At 41.9% G+C, this 17,985-nt stretch overlaps 1 protein-coding gene across 11 annotated transcripts in view; it reads right to left on the bottom strand.

Moving 5' to 3' along the window:
* Window positions 1-17,985, bottom strand: part of LOC128119800 (transmembrane protein 19) — a 68,682-nt gene that overhangs the window by 38,552 nt on the left and 12,145 nt on the right. For 7 of the 11 annotated variants that reach the window (XM_052753394.1, XM_052753395.1, XM_052753393.1 and 4 more), the window contains 2 exons: window positions 8,616-8,766; window positions 3,986-4,099 (listed from right to left, as the gene is read on the bottom strand). In XM_052753394.1, coding sequence (XP_052609354.1) covers window positions 3,986-4,099; window positions 8,616-8,766 — 265 coding nt within the window. Of the gene's footprint in view, window positions 1-3,985; window positions 4,100-8,615; window positions 8,767-8,879; window positions 9,044-9,134; window positions 9,238-16,756; window positions 17,588-17,985 lie in introns of those variants that run through there. The other 4 variants (XM_052753396.1, XM_052753398.1, XM_052753399.1 and 1 more) reach the window with 4 other exon arrangements.

The raw sequence follows: 17,985 nt of genomic DNA on the forward strand, positions 1-17,985 counted from the left end.
CTCCTTCTCCAGCACCATGTCTGCCTGTGTGCCGCCATGCTTCCCACCATGATGATAATGGATTAATCCTCTCAACTTTAAACCAGCCCCAGTTAAATGTTTTCCTTTATAAGAGTTGTCATGGTCATGTTATCTTTTCACATCAATAAAACCCTAAGAGATAAAGTATTTTTTTTAAGTAAAACATGACTGGTATTATAGTCAAACGTTGCTTGCTCAAATTACTTGTTAAAGAGTTAATACTTCCAAAGTGCTAAGTGCCCAGCACACAGTAAGAGTGACATTGCTCTTGTTAAGCAAATAGTACATAGTCATTCTTAATATTTACTGAAGATATAGTAAGAACATTTATAAGAAAATGTCAATGCATCTACTTAACTTTCAATCTCAACTACTACAGAAGGAAAACCATCAGTAGAGTGCAAATAATATTTCTCAAGTATGAAGGGAATTGTGATTCTGAAGATTTCTACCCAATAATAATTGATAACATCCAATAAACACTGGCTTCGTCTAGTGAACAAAGAACTCTCAGGTAATCATTTTATTTAATTCTCATTGATTCTACAGGAATAGATCCAGCTAAATTTGTAGGGCTTTTTTTTGAGACATGTTCTCAAATAGTTCATAAAGGCTCAAATTTGAACTATGTAACCAAGGGTGACCTTGGACTCTCAGGAACCTCCAGCCTGCACCTCCATGGTACAGAGATTATAGAGCTGCTGAGATTACAGGAATGTGCTGAAGGGCCTTTTTTTTTTTTTTTTTTTTTTTTTTTTTTTTTTTTTTTTTTTGAGATGGGTCTCACTCTGTAGCCCTGGCTTGCCTGGATTGCTATGTAGAATGGGCTGACTTTAAAATCAAAGAGATCCACCTGCCTCTGCCTCCTGAGTGCTGGGATTAAACCAAAAAGGATCCAGGGCTAGGGACATAGCTCAGTGGGAAGAATGTTTGCCTAGAATGGTCAAAGCCCTGGGATTGAGTCCCAGAATCACATAAACTGGTGTGATGTCAGATAGTTGTATCCCAACACTATAAGGTGCAAGCAGGACCTTAAGTTATCTTCAGCTCTGTAGAATTTACTAAGACAAGCTTGAGCTACGTGAGGCCCTGCCTCAAAATAAATAAAAAATAAATAAAAAGTTCAGGGGGCTGGAGAGATGGTTCAGAAGTAAAGCATTGCTCTTCTGCTCTCCAGAGGACCAGAGTTCAGTCCCTAGCACCCACATCAGGCAGCTCACAACCATCTGTAACTCCAGATCCAGGGGATCCAATGCCTCTACATCCTTGGCCTCAGCAAGCACCAGCACTCTGCTGCACATACCCACATGGAGACACACACATACCTACACATAATCAAAAATAATAAAAATAAACCTTGAAAATGTGGTACATATACACAATGGAGTACTACTCAGCAGAGAAAAACAATGACAGCATGAAATTTGCAGGCAAATGGATAGAACTAGAAAAAAATCATCCTGAGTGAGGTAACCCAAACCCAGAAGGACAAACATGGTATGTACTCACTCATAAGTGGATTCTAGATATAAAGCAAAGAACAATCAGACTGCAACCCGCAGAACCAGGGAGGCTATATAGCAGGGGGGACCCTAGGATGACTGTGGCTTATAATAAGTTTTGGTTTTACTCAATTACTGGGCAAGCCTCAATCAAACATTTCACTATTAGGATAAGAATTTATACTGTATTAAGCTGATAATAGAAAAATAAATTTAAAAAAGTGAAAAAAAAAAAACTTAAAAGAGTCCAAAAACATCTTTTACTGTCAAGTGTGGTAGCTCAAGCCTGTAATCCCAGCACTGGAAAAGCCGAGGCTTTACCACAAGTTTAAGGTCAGCCCTTGGGGGGAAAAACATAAAACAAGAACAACAAAAAGCCCTTTTACTTTCACGAAACTATAGCACCATGACAGCACATGCTATGGCCTTGGGAAGGTACCAAGCCAGTGAGCTGGCCTGGTGTTTATGTTTCATTAATTCTGTGATATATCCTCCAGGTTAGACACTGGAAACCCTCACAGGAGACAGGGAGAAGGCCCAGTTTTTCTTCAAGTTGACCTTGCCTACTTTTAGGGTTGTTCTTTTACCAATCACACCATCTTCCCTCTCTGAGGGTCTACTCTAGTTGACAGACCTTCACAGACAGTAACTTCTGTACAAACAGAGGGGACAGAGTGTTGACGGTGCATAGGGGCTAGTGATCAGAAGCATTCCGAAGGCTGGGAAGGGGACTTCAAGAAAGGCTAGCAGGAATAGTCTTCATATATGGGAAGTATTTAGGGGGAGAGCACACGCCTTGGCGTCTCGAATGCTTGGTGGTTGTGAATGTTCTCTTGCCAACGCAGATCACGTTGGCCTTCTGCTCTGAGGCTAGCAATCCCCGATGTGTTGAGAGAAAACCCTTACTGGAGGGCACCAGCCTGAATGGACCCGCTAGCCCTAATCTGCTTCTTCAGCTTTCTCTCTCACTAGGCTCCCCGTCCTCACTACCACTTGCCTGACTGAGCTATCTTCTTACTGTTGAACAAGTTAGACCGGCATGTTAGGGCTTATGCACTTGTTCCTCTGTCAGCCCGGAACGGCTTCTGAGCCATTCTGCTGGCTTCCCTGGGTCATAGCTCCAAATTGCCGTAGTGAAAACCACAGGACCGTATCTAGGGGAGAAAATTGCCCTGTGTCTTCTAACATACATGCTTTATTATATTTTCATTTTTTTCCCTCATAAACCTCAAGATTATCTGAAAAGTTTTTAAACATTTTTATTTACTTATCATCTAATGGCCCCCAGCCCCAAACAGTAAAAGTTCCTGGGAGGCTGAAGCCGAAAGATTTCATGTCTGAGACCAGGTTAGGCTACAGAGTTAAGACCCTGTTTCAAACACAAAACAAAGTCAATAAACAGTCAAGTAAAATAAAAGAGCCAGGCGAGCAGAAGCCTTGTGTTGGGCCACAGCTTTACTCCCTGTTTCTGGAGCAGTGGCAGAGAGTAGGAAGTGCTCAGTAAATAAGAAACAACACAAAAGCCTGTGCCCAGTTCAGGTCTAAAAAGCAACCTAAAACAACAGATCTGAACCCAGCTGTTTGAAATCACTGGGAGCAATTTCCAAGAGTCGTTTTTCTCTTCCCTTTTACACCTAGAAGGAGTGCCCCAGTAATTCTGCCAGCAGGAGACCACACTAAGTATACAAGAGCCAAGGTCAAGGTCCACAGAGGCCGGGCGGTGGTGGCGCACGCCTTTAATCCCAGCACTCGGGAGGCAGAGCCAGGTGGATCTCTGTGAGTTCGAGGCTAGCCTGGGCTACAGAGTGAGTCCCAGGAAAGGCGCAAAGTTACACAGAGAAACCCTGCCTCGAAAAACCAAAAAAAAAAAAAAGGTCCCCAGAGGGCAATCCTGTTCACCTATTCACATCAGTCACAAAGTGGAATGTGCATGTTGCTCTAAAGGTATTTGTTTCTGCAATTCTACAGAATGGGAATGCTGAATCACTGAGATGCATCATGTTGAAATTCAGTCAGTTCAGTCATAGCCAGACCTGGTGGCGCATGCCTTTAATCCCAGCACTCGGGAGGCAAAGGCAAGCAGATCTCTGTGAATTCAAGGCCAGCCTGGTCCACATAGTGAGTTCCAAGCCAGCTAGGGCTACATAGTGAGACTCTATCTTTAAGAAAGTTTGCCGGGTGGTGGTGCCGCACACCTTTAATCCCAGCACTCGGGAGGCAGAGCCAGGCGGATCTCTGTGTGTTCGAAGCCAGCCTGGTTTACAGAGCGAGATCCAGGACAGGCACCAAAACAACACAGAGGAACCCTGTCTCAAAAAGCCAAAAAAAAAAAAAAAAGAAAGAAAAAAGAATTTAAAAATAAATAAATAATTCAGTCATCATCAGCATTCAGAAAGCATGACATTCAATGAAAGAGCATATTTACGGTAGAATGATTTCAAACATTCAGAATGAAAACATACCTCCTAAAGCCCCACTGTGGTCTAGACTTTTCTTTTTGAAGCCATTGCAGGCAATCAGAACAGGAACAACAACGGAGAACAGCCAGCGCCAGGGAGAAACAGGCCGCAGGTTACCTGGGAAGCGACAGAGGCAGAGAGATGGGCTGTAAGCTACCTGAAAAATTACAGACATGGAGAGCGGTGTGACGCCTGCACAGGTTAGTCCTCTAAAAATTCACTCATTAAGTATTTTTTAAAAAATTCATACAATATACTTTGATCTTCCCATCTCTCATTATATTCCGTCACTCTCTAAAAACAAACAAAATGCACACAAATGAAAATCAAAACAAACAAAAGACAAATGACTCGAAAGAATGCTGAAAGGAAACAAAAATTCCACAAGAATACCGAGGAATTCATTTTGTGAGCAAACTACTCCTGGGCATTGGGCCTGCCCTGGAGTGTGGTTGATGCATCCAGTGAAACCCCACTGGAGAAAACTGATTTTCCCTTTGCTAGCGGGTACCAAAGTACAAACAGATTCTTGGCTAGTGGTGGGATCCTGTGTCCAACTCCCCTTCTCAGAGCTGGGACAATGGGCGGCTTGAATCTTGCATAGGTCACTCTTAACACTAAGCTTTAATAAAGTGAGTTCCAGCAGGGCAGTGGTGGCGCACACCTTTAATACCAGCACTCAGGAGGCAGCGGCAGGCAGATCTCTGTGAGTTCGAGGCCAGCCTACACAGAGATACTTTGTCTCCAAAAATCAATCAATCAATCAATCAATCAATCAATCAATCAATCAAATACACACACACACACACACACACACACACACACACACACAGAGAGAGAGAGAGAGAGAGAGAGAGAGAGAGAGAGAGAGAGATCCAAATTAAAATACTATCCTAGAGAAACAGATCAGGTCGCCCAAGGAAAATATTTACGCTTAGACTTGAATACTGTCAGAGGAACAATCATCCTGGGGTGGGGCCCACTAGGCTATGTTCAAGTGTTGAAACTATTTACAGCTTCTTAGGATAATATTGCACACATGAGCACCTGGAGAATTGAAATAAATCACTGCTTCCTAAATTTTTTAAAAAATTTTTTTAATTTAAAAAAAATGCTGTGGAATAATCCCTTTGTATGATGTGAAGATAATGTCACTGTGCTTGAACAGGATAAAGTTAGGCAGGAGAGCCAGACTAGGAGAATATTGGGAGGAAGAGGGCAGAGGCAGGAGTCGCCAACCAGACGTAGAGGGAGCAGGAGATGAATGTGCCATATTAATAAAGGTACTGCCATATGGCAGGCATAAATAAGGAATATGGGTTAACTTTAAAATGTAAGGGCTAGTTAATAACAAGCCTGAGCTTTTGGCCGATCATTTACACTTAATATAAGTCTCTGTGTGGTAAGTGGCTCCTGGGACAGAAAATTTCTGACTACAAGGGGGCATAATATTAAATTTCAGACAAAATTATTTCTCTCTTTCAAAGAGATTATCTTAAATAACATTCTGATGGTCAACAAATATGATTCAACAGCTAGAAGTCAATTTACCCAAAGACTGAAAAACCCAAAGCTGTTCTGTTTGGTTAACACTGTATCTTTAAATCTTTTGAGTTATATGAAAAGGTAGAAGATTTGATATAAAAGTTCTGATTCTTCATTTTGTTTATGTTAGATACTCTGGCCTATGTGGCAGAATTAACCAAAGGCCAAGAAATGGGCAGTCATCTCCTTCAGACAGGCCATGGAGTTCCCACATCTGACTGCCTTCTGATAGACACTATGGCTGAAAGATTTCTTTATCTTGAGGAAAAACATGGAACTATTGCTTACAGTCACATTTCTGTCAAAAAAAAATGAGGAAATGGCTAAGTGTGTGATCACAAGTTCAAGGCCAGGTCTACATAATGAGTTACAGTCCCAGCCAGCACTATGTCGAATGAAGCCACATCTCAAAAGCCAAATAAGAAACACCGAAACCAGGAAATAGAAAAATAAAAAAACCAAGAAAGCCAACTGAACAACAAAACATAGGAAAAATCTTATTCCAGGAAGCAAAGATATAGCTTCATTCATTTGCACTGGTATTTTTGCCATGGGTGTTGGGTCCCCTGGAACTGGAGTTACAGACAGTTGTAAGCTGCCACGTGGGTGCTGGGAATTGAACCCCAGTCCTCTGGAAGAGTAGTCAGTGCTCTCAATCACTGAGCCCCTAGCTTGTTCTACTTATTTACATAAGGATGTTCATGTTTCCTTCCCTCCAAGCCTCCTCCACTGTGCATCTTTATGAATGAACATCTTTCTCTGCCAAAGGACCATGTCCTGAAACGGCAATTACTTAGGGCACAACCACTTCTAAGAGCTCACACTCTCTCTCTCCTTTCCACTTGTTCCTTAGTTGTGAACTGTGAACTGACCAGTATTCTGGTTCTGTAGGAAAAAGTAGAAAGTTTATGGGCTGGAGAACTGGCTCAATGGTTAAGAGCACTTGTTCTTTTTTTTTTTTGGTTTTTCAAGACAGGGTTTCTCTGTGTAACTTTGCGCCTCTCCTGGAACTCACTTGGTAGCCCAGGCTGGCCTCGAACTCACAGAGATCCGCCTGGCTCTGCCTCCCGAGTGCTGGGATTAAAGGCGTGCGCCACCACCGCCCGGCTAGCACTTGTTGTTCTTACAGAGACCTGGGTTTGATTCCTAGCACCCACATGGTGGCTCACAATCCATCTGTAACTCCAGTTCCAGGGGATCCAAAGCTCTCTTCTGAACTCCTTGGGTATTAGGCAAGCATTTGGTACATATATATAACATGCAGGCAAACACTCATATAAATAAATAACTAAGTCTTAAAATAACTGAGCCTTTTTTTTCTTAAGTAAATTTGTATATGCACATTCTAAACTCTCAACTTCAAAACTCAAAAACAATTTGTGTGTGTGTATGTGTGTGTGAAGAACTGTAGTGCATGTCTTTAATCCCATTATCTGGGAGGCAGAGGCAGGCAGATCTCTAAGTTTCAGGCCTGCCTGGTCTACGTAGAGAGAGGCTTTCTCAAAAAAAAAACAAAAAGAAAGAAAAAGTGCGCTCTTATTAGTGCTGTGTTGTGTTGTGTGCAGACAATGTGTACATGGGTGGAAGTCAGAGGATAACTTTGAGTTGGCCCAAGGGTTCCTGGGACTTCTTCTCTGCCTCCCACCTCCCAGGAGCACTGGATTATAGACGGGTACTACTGTGCCCAGCTTCAAGTGGGCTCTGGGGATTTGAACTCGGGCGCTCAGGCTTGCACGGCAAGTGCTTTATCCAGTCATTGTCTCAGTCCCTGTTTTGAAATTCTAAACATCTGGATGTGTTGGCCATATAATTCCAGAGCATAGAGATAAAGGCAGAAGGAGTCGTGTTTGAGGTCAGTCAAGGCCATAAGCTGGGGCCTTGTCTCGAAAACAAAACAAAACAACAACAAAAACCACACACACCAAAAAACAAAACAAAACAACCCCAATAAAACAACAAAACAAAGAGCTAGATACGAAGCAGCCCCTGCACTTGCACAGAACGTGCAAAACAGCACATTCAATTCCTAGCACTTAACAGCCAAAACCAAAATAATCCTTGAACACCATCCTGGGGTAGGAGGCTGGAGAGATGGCTCAGTGGTTAAGAGCACTAGCTGCTCTTCCAGAGGACCTGGATTCAATTCCCAGCACGCACATGCCAGCTCACAACTGTATGTAACTCCAGTTCCAGGGGATCCAACACCCTCACCCAGACACATATGTAGGCAAAACACTAATACACATAAAAGAAAAAAATATTTTAAAAAAAGCTATGAGATTAGAAAAAAAATCATAGGAGCAAGGTATGTAATCTAAATATATGAATGCCAAAATGAAATACATTATCTTGTACAATTAATATATGCTAAGGAAGAAAAATTTTGAAAGACCAGAGCTAAAGTACCTTATGTAAAGTCACACACAGTGACTTACACCTGTAATTCCAGCACTCGGGAGGCTGAGACAAGAGGATGATTGAGTTCAACACCAATGAGGGCTACACAGCAAAATTCGGCTTCATAAAACCACAGACATATCAATAACCCAAAGCGAAACCAAAGTCCTTGTTTCTGCCAAGTGACTGTAAGGTATACTGAGGATCAAACTTGGACACACACTGTGACAGCCCCAGCTCCAGCACTAGAGGTCTATTCTTTTGCAGTGACAAATTCTTCAGATTTCCAAATGTAAATATTATACCTTCTTTAATCTTTATTTTCACAGGATTATAAAACTGTGATACTAGTAACTAGCCACATTACTAATCTTACGAAAATAAAAAGCATCACCAAAATTTTTTCACAAAACTACGTTTTATGTCTTTTTTTCACCTAGGTAAACAAAATGATTACTTGATGCATGCATTTTATGATGTGTGTAACTAATATTATCACAACAAACATCATAAAAGGCCGTAAAATAGTCAAGACAACGTTTATCTTGTTACAGGAGCAAACTAGATTCAGATTGTGGTAGTACACACAATCATTCTTAACCATTTACAGGCCGTACTTTTTGGATTTTGAAGCGGTACTTTTAAATTCCACCCATAAACTTCTAGAACAACTTAGGGCACTTCTACTTACCATAATAGGTGCTAGCTGTCATTGACATAATCCAGAATGCTAGGGAAATGGAAATGATCAGGCTCAATATTACGATATTAGTAATCATCTTTATATATTTTTTGCATGTACTGTCGTCAAGATCTGTCATGGAAAATAAAGCTACGGGCACCTGGGGGAAGAAGAATAAAAAAAAGACAGCATTTCAGACGAACAAAGTCATTTAACTTTCTTGCAACAATACTCCTTTAGAGGCAATAGGAAATGCCAACATCTTCCACCAACCGAACGACAGAATACAATCGTGGATGACCCCACACTTGTAGACACCGCGGCTCACCCCTGCGAGGTTAACGCCTCCCTGGGCAAAGGCGCCGGGAGGTCGCGGGGCCAGCGGGGCGGCGGGCGGCTGGCACCTGGAGGGGGCCCCGGAAGGCGCACGGAAGCCCGGCAGCCAATGGGCGGCCCGCGCCGCCGAGCTCCGCCCCCCCGGTCAGCAGCGGCTCCGCCTCCACGGTACGCCCGCCTAGGCCACCGAACCTGGACCCGGAGCAGCTCGGGTGGGCGCCTCTGAGTCCGTCCCGGGCTGCCCTGGGGTCCGGTTCCAGCCGGCGGGGGAGCCAAGACCCGGCCGCTGCAGCCGCCCGGCGACACGCTGGGTGCGCGCATGCGCAGCAGCTCCGCTCCGCTCACGTGACCCCGTAAGGCGGAAGCCGGGCTGGAGTCCCGCTAGCGTCTTGGGCAGTTCGGCGCCGCGGTTGTAATGCAACTCGGGAATAGACAGGACTATTGTGGACGTCCTAGACTGAAGAAGAAAAAAAAAATTGTCACCAGCAAGTGTGGCGTGGGGTGCTAAAACCTGCCCTTTGATGGAATAATGAAAGGCGAGTGGATTTAGAACCCGTAACGGGCTGTAATTTATGCAGCGTTCATACCAGGTGATGGGGTGTCATGTGAAGGACCAAGGGATTTATCATTGTTGTGCCCAGATCGTGACCCCCAGAGAGACCACCGAGGACTAGCGTACCAGAATGCAAAAGCAAGGTTTATTTCCGTTACAAGTCACCGCACAGCGCAGTGAGGCAGGGAGGAGTTACTCTTTCTTGGGGAAGTTAGGTTTTATAGGCAAAACCCACAAAATTTCTTAGAGGGGAGGGGGGGTCTATCCTTGATTGGTCCAGTTTTTCCCCGGGCCTGGACTTTGTCTTATTTCAGCTTATCTGTTTGCCCTGTCAGGAGTTTTACAACCCATCTCTGGGGTCTGGCCATGTTATCACCGGAGAGGGGCATCTCGTGGTTAATCGGTCACCACCACCAGACATCCTGACTTTGTTCTTTTGAAAACACCTGACTTCCAGGAAGGGGGAACTGACTCAGTTCTGTTTATTTTTAAGATATCTCTTCCCTCAGCTCTTTTGGGTTTCTGGGGGAACTGTGTCCTGGGTCTTTGGTGGGGGTCTTTCAATCATGTAGGAGCAGAATTACTTAGAAGGTAGTTTAAAACGACAGCTTGGCCCTTAACTGGTACTGTGATATGTAAAGAGAAGCATAGCGTTCTGCTATTGAGATTTCACATAATTATTGTTCTAACACATTGTGGCTGTGGCTGTCCCCATACACGGTATCAAGTGTGGGTATCCTGTCAATTCACTGACACGGCAGACCATCCTATTCACGAACAATCTGAGTCTCGTGACTGGTCGCACTTTTTATAGGTAGGTGCTCATCGTTTAGGCCCCACGCGGTTCTGGGGATTCGAACTCAGGTTCTCAGGTTTGCCCAACAAGTAAGTGCTTTACCTACAGAGTCGTCTCCCCAGACCCAGTTTCAAAACAAAGCTCTCAATAGATGTGGTGGCCCATGCTTTTAATCCCAGAACATAGGAGGCTGAGGTGGATTATGAGTTATTTTGTCTGAGCGAATAGTAACTAGCTAATAATCACACAGGTCTGGGTGTTTCCAGCTCATTGTGGACAGTGTGACAGAGGTGACGGGGCTGTTTAGGTGTGGTACCCAACTGTGACATAACCCAGTCACTCTTTAAGAGCTCACATTTCCACTGCTGGAGGGCACTTTTAAAGAATTCATGCTATTTTGAATTTCAAAATATACACAAAGACGGTTTCTCTTTTGGGACAACACAAACCCGCAGTTATCTGTTCTGCATAGGTAATTACTTGTATTACTCCATCACACTACACGACCACTATTTGTATTGCCAGACTATTGGGTTACAAGTTACTAACAACAGGTAAATTCTTTCTAATTAAAAAAAAATTTTTTTTTTTTTTGCATTGCTTAGAAAGCTTCTAAGCTGGACTTGTCTGTCGACAGCATGATCTTGTCTGATCAGTTGTTATTCTAAAACAGTGGCCTCACTGTGATTGTCAGATTGACTAATGACACTAAAAATCTGCGTCGTCAGTTCTTTTGCTGGCTTTTTTAGTACTGGAGTGTCAACTCAGGGCTTGCTTCATGCTTGCTAGGTAATTGCTCTACCAGTGAACTGTATCCCTAGCCTCAAGTCAGTATGGATGTCAGGGATGTTCTTGTCTGGCTAAAATGACACATGAAATCATAGTACCAGCGAAATGTGCTTTCAAACGAGTATTCCTCCCCTGCCCAACCAGTCATCCAATGAAGGATGTTTCCCATATAACTGAGGCAGAGTAGGGAGGGCCCTGATTTCCTCACGAAAGTGTCCTGCCTAACCAGCTATTTAAAATAACACTTCCATCAATGACTCAGACTCAGAAGTTGCTGACACCCATCTCAAGCTTTTCCAGACACCTTCAGGTGTAACATTCAGGAACTTCACAAATTAAGTGCAGAGCACAATGCTCATGAGTAGACTGTTGGATTGACAGCAGATATGTATGCAGAAATCCTGGGGCTGTATCTAACAGCTGACTGTGGGCCCATATAAACCTGTCTTTCTGTGCACGTAAGACTTCTTCAGTCAGAAGGCCCTATTTCCCCTGTGTTCAAGCATCATGCACATGGTGTTACAGGCCTCTTTGCAGGTCCTAACTCAAGTTTAGCAAAAGAATCCTGCAAGAGCTGAGACAGAGAAATAACTCTTCAAATGAATACTCTCCCATTGCCATTTTTGGAAAATTAGTTGCATTTTGTCTTTCTGTGATGTGTTAAACTGAGCAAACTTCTCTCCAGCCCTGCCCTTTTGCTGATAGGTAATAAACAAATTATTGTTTCTTAAGACTGAATTTGGGGAAATTGTCTTAGTAATGACTCTGTGGCTGTGGAGAGACATCATTACCACAGCAACCCTTACTGTATGTATGTATATGTATGTATGTATTTATGTATTTTTGAAGCATTTAATTGGAGGCTTACAGTTTCAGAGGGCTAGTCCATTATCACCATGGTGGGGAGCATGATGGTACAAATAAGAGACATGGTGCTGGAGGGTAGCAGAGAGCTACATCTGATCTGCAGGCAGGCAGGCCGGCAGCACACCCCCCCCAGGGACACACCTGCTCCAACAAGGACATATCTCCTTCAACAAGGCTACATACTTCCTAGTCCTTCCAGATAGTTTTTCAAGTGGGCACTAAGCATACAAATATATGAGCCTCTGGGGGCCATTTTCATCACACTGGTGTAGAAAAAAAAAAAAAGTCCCTAGAGGTATTGTGGCCAGAATTCCAGTAGCATGAAGGCTAAGGCAGGAATTAGGGAGTTCGGTTTTAGACTACTTCAAAACATACTGAAAGTTTGGATTGCATGTTGAGACCTTCTCAAAACATACTGAAAGTATTCTTAATATGTTTAGGATTTATTTTAGGTAGAGGAGTATTTTGCTTGCGTGTATGTATGCACACCATGCATGCCTGGTGCATGTGGAGGCCAGAATAGGGTATTGGATTCCCTGTAACTGGAGTTATGCACTATTGTGATCCAGCATGTGGGTTCTGGGAACTGAACTTGGGTCTTCTACAAGAGCAGCAAGTACTTTTAACTGCTAGGCCATCGTTCTAGGCCTTCTCTTATCTATTAATTCAAAGTATTTAAAAATTTTATGTGTATGTATGTTTGTCTCTATGTGTGTGCGCACACACACACACATATATACATGCACATGTGTTTGGGTACCCTCGGAGGCCAGAAGAGGGCATTGGAGTCCCTGTTGCTGTAGTTAGAGTTGAGAGCTGTGACACGTGGATGCTGAACCCTGGTTCTCTGCAAAGGCATCGAGCGTCCCTTTTTATTTTTAAGGACAGGGTCTTACTATATGGCCTTGGCTGGCCTGGAACTCACTATGTAATCTCTCAAATATTATTAAGGACCAGCCTTAACATTCTTCTTCCCAGGGGCTCAGAAGAGAAGCTATAAATGGCGAAAATTATTTTTGGGAAAAGAATCTAAGTACACCAAGCTCTTTTGTCTGTCTACTTTATTCCTCTGGGATAAAATTCTATTTACACAGCTTCAGTTCTGTTCTTGTGCCTAGCTCCTTTCTTCCCTGATTTCTCTCTACATTTATCTGCTGTCCCTCTAACTTGTATCTTAATTCTCTCATCTTAGTTCTGCCCCATCTTGGTCTTTCTCATCTCGTTCTTCCCCATCTGGCTCTTCCTCATCTTCCATCTCTTTCTTCTAGGTCTCCACTCAGAATCCTCCTCAGTCTCTGAGGTTTACAGTTATATAAACCCATGCAATAGCAGTGCTCTAACTAAAGCAAGGTCACCAGGCTTGAATTCTTACAGGGTCATAAAGGCAGACAAGAGTTCAGGCTTTCTTTTACAACCAAAAAGGGGAGTGGTTAAAGGAGGAGGTCAACTGAGAGCTAAGACCAGTTAATACATCAAAAAGGGAATTTATGCACTGGGTGGTGGTGGCGCACACCTTTATCCTAGCACTCAGGAGGCAGAGCCAGGTGGATCTCTGTGAGTTCGAGGCCAGCCTGGTCTACAGAGCGAGATCCAGGACAGGCACCAAAACTACACCAAGAAATCATGTCTCGAACACACCCCCCTCCCAAAAAAAAGGAATTTATGTGCTCAATCTGCATTCCTAGAGGTGGTTAGGTAAATGTTAGGAGTCTATAATGTTAGTATAAATAACACTAAGGCTGTATAAGAAGGGAGGGTCTGAGCTTAATTTACCTTAATTCAGAAGATCGTTTGGGTTGGATGCTTGATAGGTATTTCAGATAAAATGCACCATTATGAGTTCTTGGAAGCGTATATAGCATACAAGGAAATAATTGCAGGAATCAGCTAATATATACACAAAAGCAAAAATATCACCAAGACTTCTTAAGCCATGGCTTGACCTTCGGAAAAGTCCTTGACCTTTCCAAGTAGTAGCTTTTGCGATAGTAGCTGGATTCCATTATTTTCCTGCGGTTTGCAGCAGTAATCCAAGCTTGCCTTGAACTCATAGAGATCCACTTGTCTCTGTCTCCCAAGTGCTGGAATTAAAAGTGGGCACCACCAAGCCCAGCCATCATTTCTTTGACCCCTGTGCCATCTCTCTAACCCTAATTCAAAGTTGGTTTTTTTTTTGTTGTTGTTGTTTGTTTTTAATAGACTTTACCGATCTCAGGCACATAAATCATTTATTGATGTTGAATTTCATTCCTTTTTTTTTTAAGGGTTTATTTATTTATTTATTATGTATACAGCATGTATGACTGCAGGCCAGAAGAGGGTACCAGATCTCATTACAGATGGTTGTGAGCCACCATGTGGTTGCTGGGAATTGAACTCAGGACCTCTGGAAGAACAGTCAGTGCTCTTAGCCTCTGAGCCATCTCTTCATTCTTTTTAACTTTTGGACAACAAACTTTAAGAAGATAGGCAGCATGTAAACTACTTTGTTGACTTCCATTTAATTCCTAAGAGTGGGGAATAGTGAGGATGGGCAAAGTGAATGGAAATACTTTCCTACTATAGATTTGAGAAAAGGGACTGTATACATCTCATTTGTTCATCCAGAATGCCAAGTATCTCTTAGTAAATGTTAAAAAATACCATTTTTATAATTGAAGTATTAAAGAATACTATTAAAAACAATTCATTGATCATTGTATCTATCACCAAGTCTTTGTGCATGCCTAAGTTACTGTCAGAGAACTATAAGGAAAGTGTATTTATTTACGTTTCAGGGTGAGCACTGAAACCCAGAGCCTTGCGTAGAGTAGGTAGGTACTTCTACCAATCAGCTATATCCAAACCCCACCAGGATTTTTACAGTCCTTTGTGTATCTAGCTTAGAATGCATAAACACTTTAAACGTTGTAATAATGTATATTTAGCAACAATGTGGAACTAACTGTCATTAAGGCATCACTTATTTTTACCTGTTTGACAATTTCCTTCAACTTAGAGAGAAGGAAGACTAGGGAATTTTTGTGGTTTCAAATTAGGGTAAGGCCCTTTCTGGATACGTTTTACCTTCTAGAAATAATAGGGATGATAGTAATTCCTTGGGAAAAAAAATTTTAATATTAACAAATTTCAAATACATTTTTGTGAGTACAATGTTATTGTTTAATATACACTACAAAATCCTTAACTTTATAAAGTATCCAGCTGTCTAAATATCAAAAGAATTCCACTCCTGATATAAAGATTAATTTCTCTATTATATCAAAATTAAAATTTACCCGTATTCTAATACCGAGAAGTAACAACATAATAAAGTCTACCTAGACACCATCAACAAGGATCTCATAAACATCTTTGATACATTTAAAGTTTATCATTTGCTTTTCAGAAACACATGATTTTCCCATTTTAATAACACACATTAAAGTATCAAAACACGAGGGGAAAAGACATGTTCATTCTAGAGCTGTGTAGACCACAGGTATTTCCATTTCTTGTGCAAGTGGGACAGAGTAATGCTTTGGTGAGTAAACAAAGACACCTTCTTGTGGGAATCCAGCTTGTAGGAAAAAGAGGAAGAATGGATAATTTTTTAAAAAATGTCTTTCAGAAACCTGTCAATAGGGTTATTTTCCCCCAAAATACCAAGTTTCAAATACTCCAGTACTTAGCTTTGACCTACTTATTGCTGTTTTTCCTTCAGCAAAGCTATTGTTACAGTTTGCTCAGTCTTTTTTTAAAGGGTACAGTGTCTTACAACCCAAGTAACACTGAGCTCAGACCAAACTCTAGTGTTCAACCCTCCTTTGATAAGTCATTCTAAGAAGAAATCTGTTTTACTTCAAAAGAAAATCACTTGGTTGTAAGAAGGTCTAAAGTTCCCATGTTTTCCATTGCGTTTCAACTCAACAGTGTGTACCAAAGCATTTTACACCGATTTCTTTTATAGATTTCATCTCATATTCTAAATACTATTTATTTTAGGAAGCTTGCAGCAACTTAAGGGCAGACAGTGTTGTGTTTACCCCCTTTTGGGGTGTTGGAGTTTCAACCCTAGGCTACATGCACGTTGAACATAAGTCACATCTCCCAGCCCAGTATTCCTCTTCATATCAGGTTCCTAACCTTCAGCTATGGTGCCCTCCCCCCCCCCCCCCCGCCCCCTTGTAAAGGCTAGTAGCCTGTAGACACACTGGATCAACAGAAGATCTGTGAGGTACAACTGAGGAAAAGCGGTTGTAATTTTGATTAGTTTATTTTTGAAACAAGGTCTCAATAGCATAGGCTGCCCTGAGTTTCTGATCCTCCTGCCCACTCCTCCCAAGCACAGGCATTAGAAACACTGGTCCCCATGCTCCTCGGGCCTCATTCCATTTGTTTTATTGTATACAGTCAACTAAGAAAGCTATCAGCAAACAGGATTTAAAGATTCCTTGTATGTTTGCAAAAGCCTGGCCTGAACTTACATTTCTCCTACCTCCACTTCCTTCTCTCTCATGGCTAAGATAACAGATGTGTGTTACCATGTTCAGGCATGCAGCTATCTTAAAGATAGACAGAGGGATTATTAATAAATTCACGTAGGAAGAGTTTGAAGCATGTTATCAGGAAAGTAACATGGAGAAAATACACAGGAAATTACAGTTGCGGTGGATTGTTTATTCAATGGGGCCAAATGATAGTGAATGAGAAAGAGTGGGGATATGGTTAAGTGGTAGAGTATGCGTGCACAAAGCCCTGGGTTTAATTCCCAGCACACAAACGCCCCCAAAGAAACTAAATGTAATGTATATAAGAATGAAGACTAAGAAACTTTGCCAAAAGCTTGTATTTTATAATGTTGTACACTTATGACTTAAAAAAATACTAAGATATGAAGATATTGTATGTAGGTTGCAACTGGACCACATTAATTAGTGGTTGACGCTTGGGGTACATGGGTGAACCACATAAGGTTACACTTGGAGAATATAGGTTATGTTTGTATTAGTTACCCAGCTTATTTTAGGCTTATCAAGTAGGTACACGTGTGTTTGCTGTTGATATTTGAGATGATATAGAGATGATATCTGAAACAGTATTAGGAAAAAACAGACAATGACAAATCTGAGGAACTACATCCAATACTCAAGATAACTAACAAGATTCATCACATCTACAAAAGGACTGTAAAACATATTTGTTATAAGCATCACATGAAAACTAAAAGAGACACTTCCTACCATTGCATTTGCAGGGAAGACATCCCCTACTACAGAGTGCTCGATAACTCGGGGACAAAGAGAGACAACCCAAAAGTTGGCAAAAAGTCCAATTCCATTTCTTTGTAGGAAAGACTTATAGTTCTTTAGGGTCAGGCAGGTCACGGTCATATGGTAATCTCACACACTCAAAGCAGAACTAAACAGCTCACTTCTCTGAGTCCGCTTTTACATTACTGAGCCGTAGCTTTCGAAGGAAGAGCTCTGACTGAACACTTAGTGACATAAGGCAGGCCTTTCCAAGGTGCAAGTGACAGCCAGAGGACCAAACTCGTACTTCTATCTTAGAAATAATCAGCGTTTGCATAGCTTCATCACAGAGATACGCATTGTTTTAGAGAACTGTATTTTATTTCCATTAGGAATTAAGGTTGATTTTCTAAAAAAAAAAGTAAAAAAGCAGGTTGATGGGTAGGATAAATTGATTTTGTTTTAACTTAACACAACATAGTTAAAGTACTTTCCTGTGACTAAATTATATTGTGATTTATTAAGTGGGGAACAAGAGCTATCTTTGACATAGAAAAGGCAATTAGAAACTAGTTTAGGCAGGGCGGTGGTGGTGTACACCTTTAATCCTAGCACTCTAGAGGCAGAGGAAGGGGGATCTCTATGAGTTCAAGGCCAGCTTGGGCTACAGAGAGAGTTCCAGGACAGTCAGGGCTACACAGAGGAACCCTGTCTTGAAAAACTTAAAAAAAAAAAAAAAAAAAGAGAAACTAATTTAAAAAAAAGAAATAATAACTTAAGAATTTTGCTATAATTTATCATTTATTA

The sequence above is a fragment of the Peromyscus californicus genome, unplaced genomic scaffold (genome assembly GCF_007827085.1).
Source record: "Peromyscus californicus insignis strain IS unplaced genomic scaffold, ASM782708v3 Scaffold_24__1_contigs__length_46423439, whole genome shotgun sequence".
NCBI lineage: Eukaryota > Metazoa > Chordata > Mammalia > Rodentia > Cricetidae > Peromyscus > Peromyscus californicus.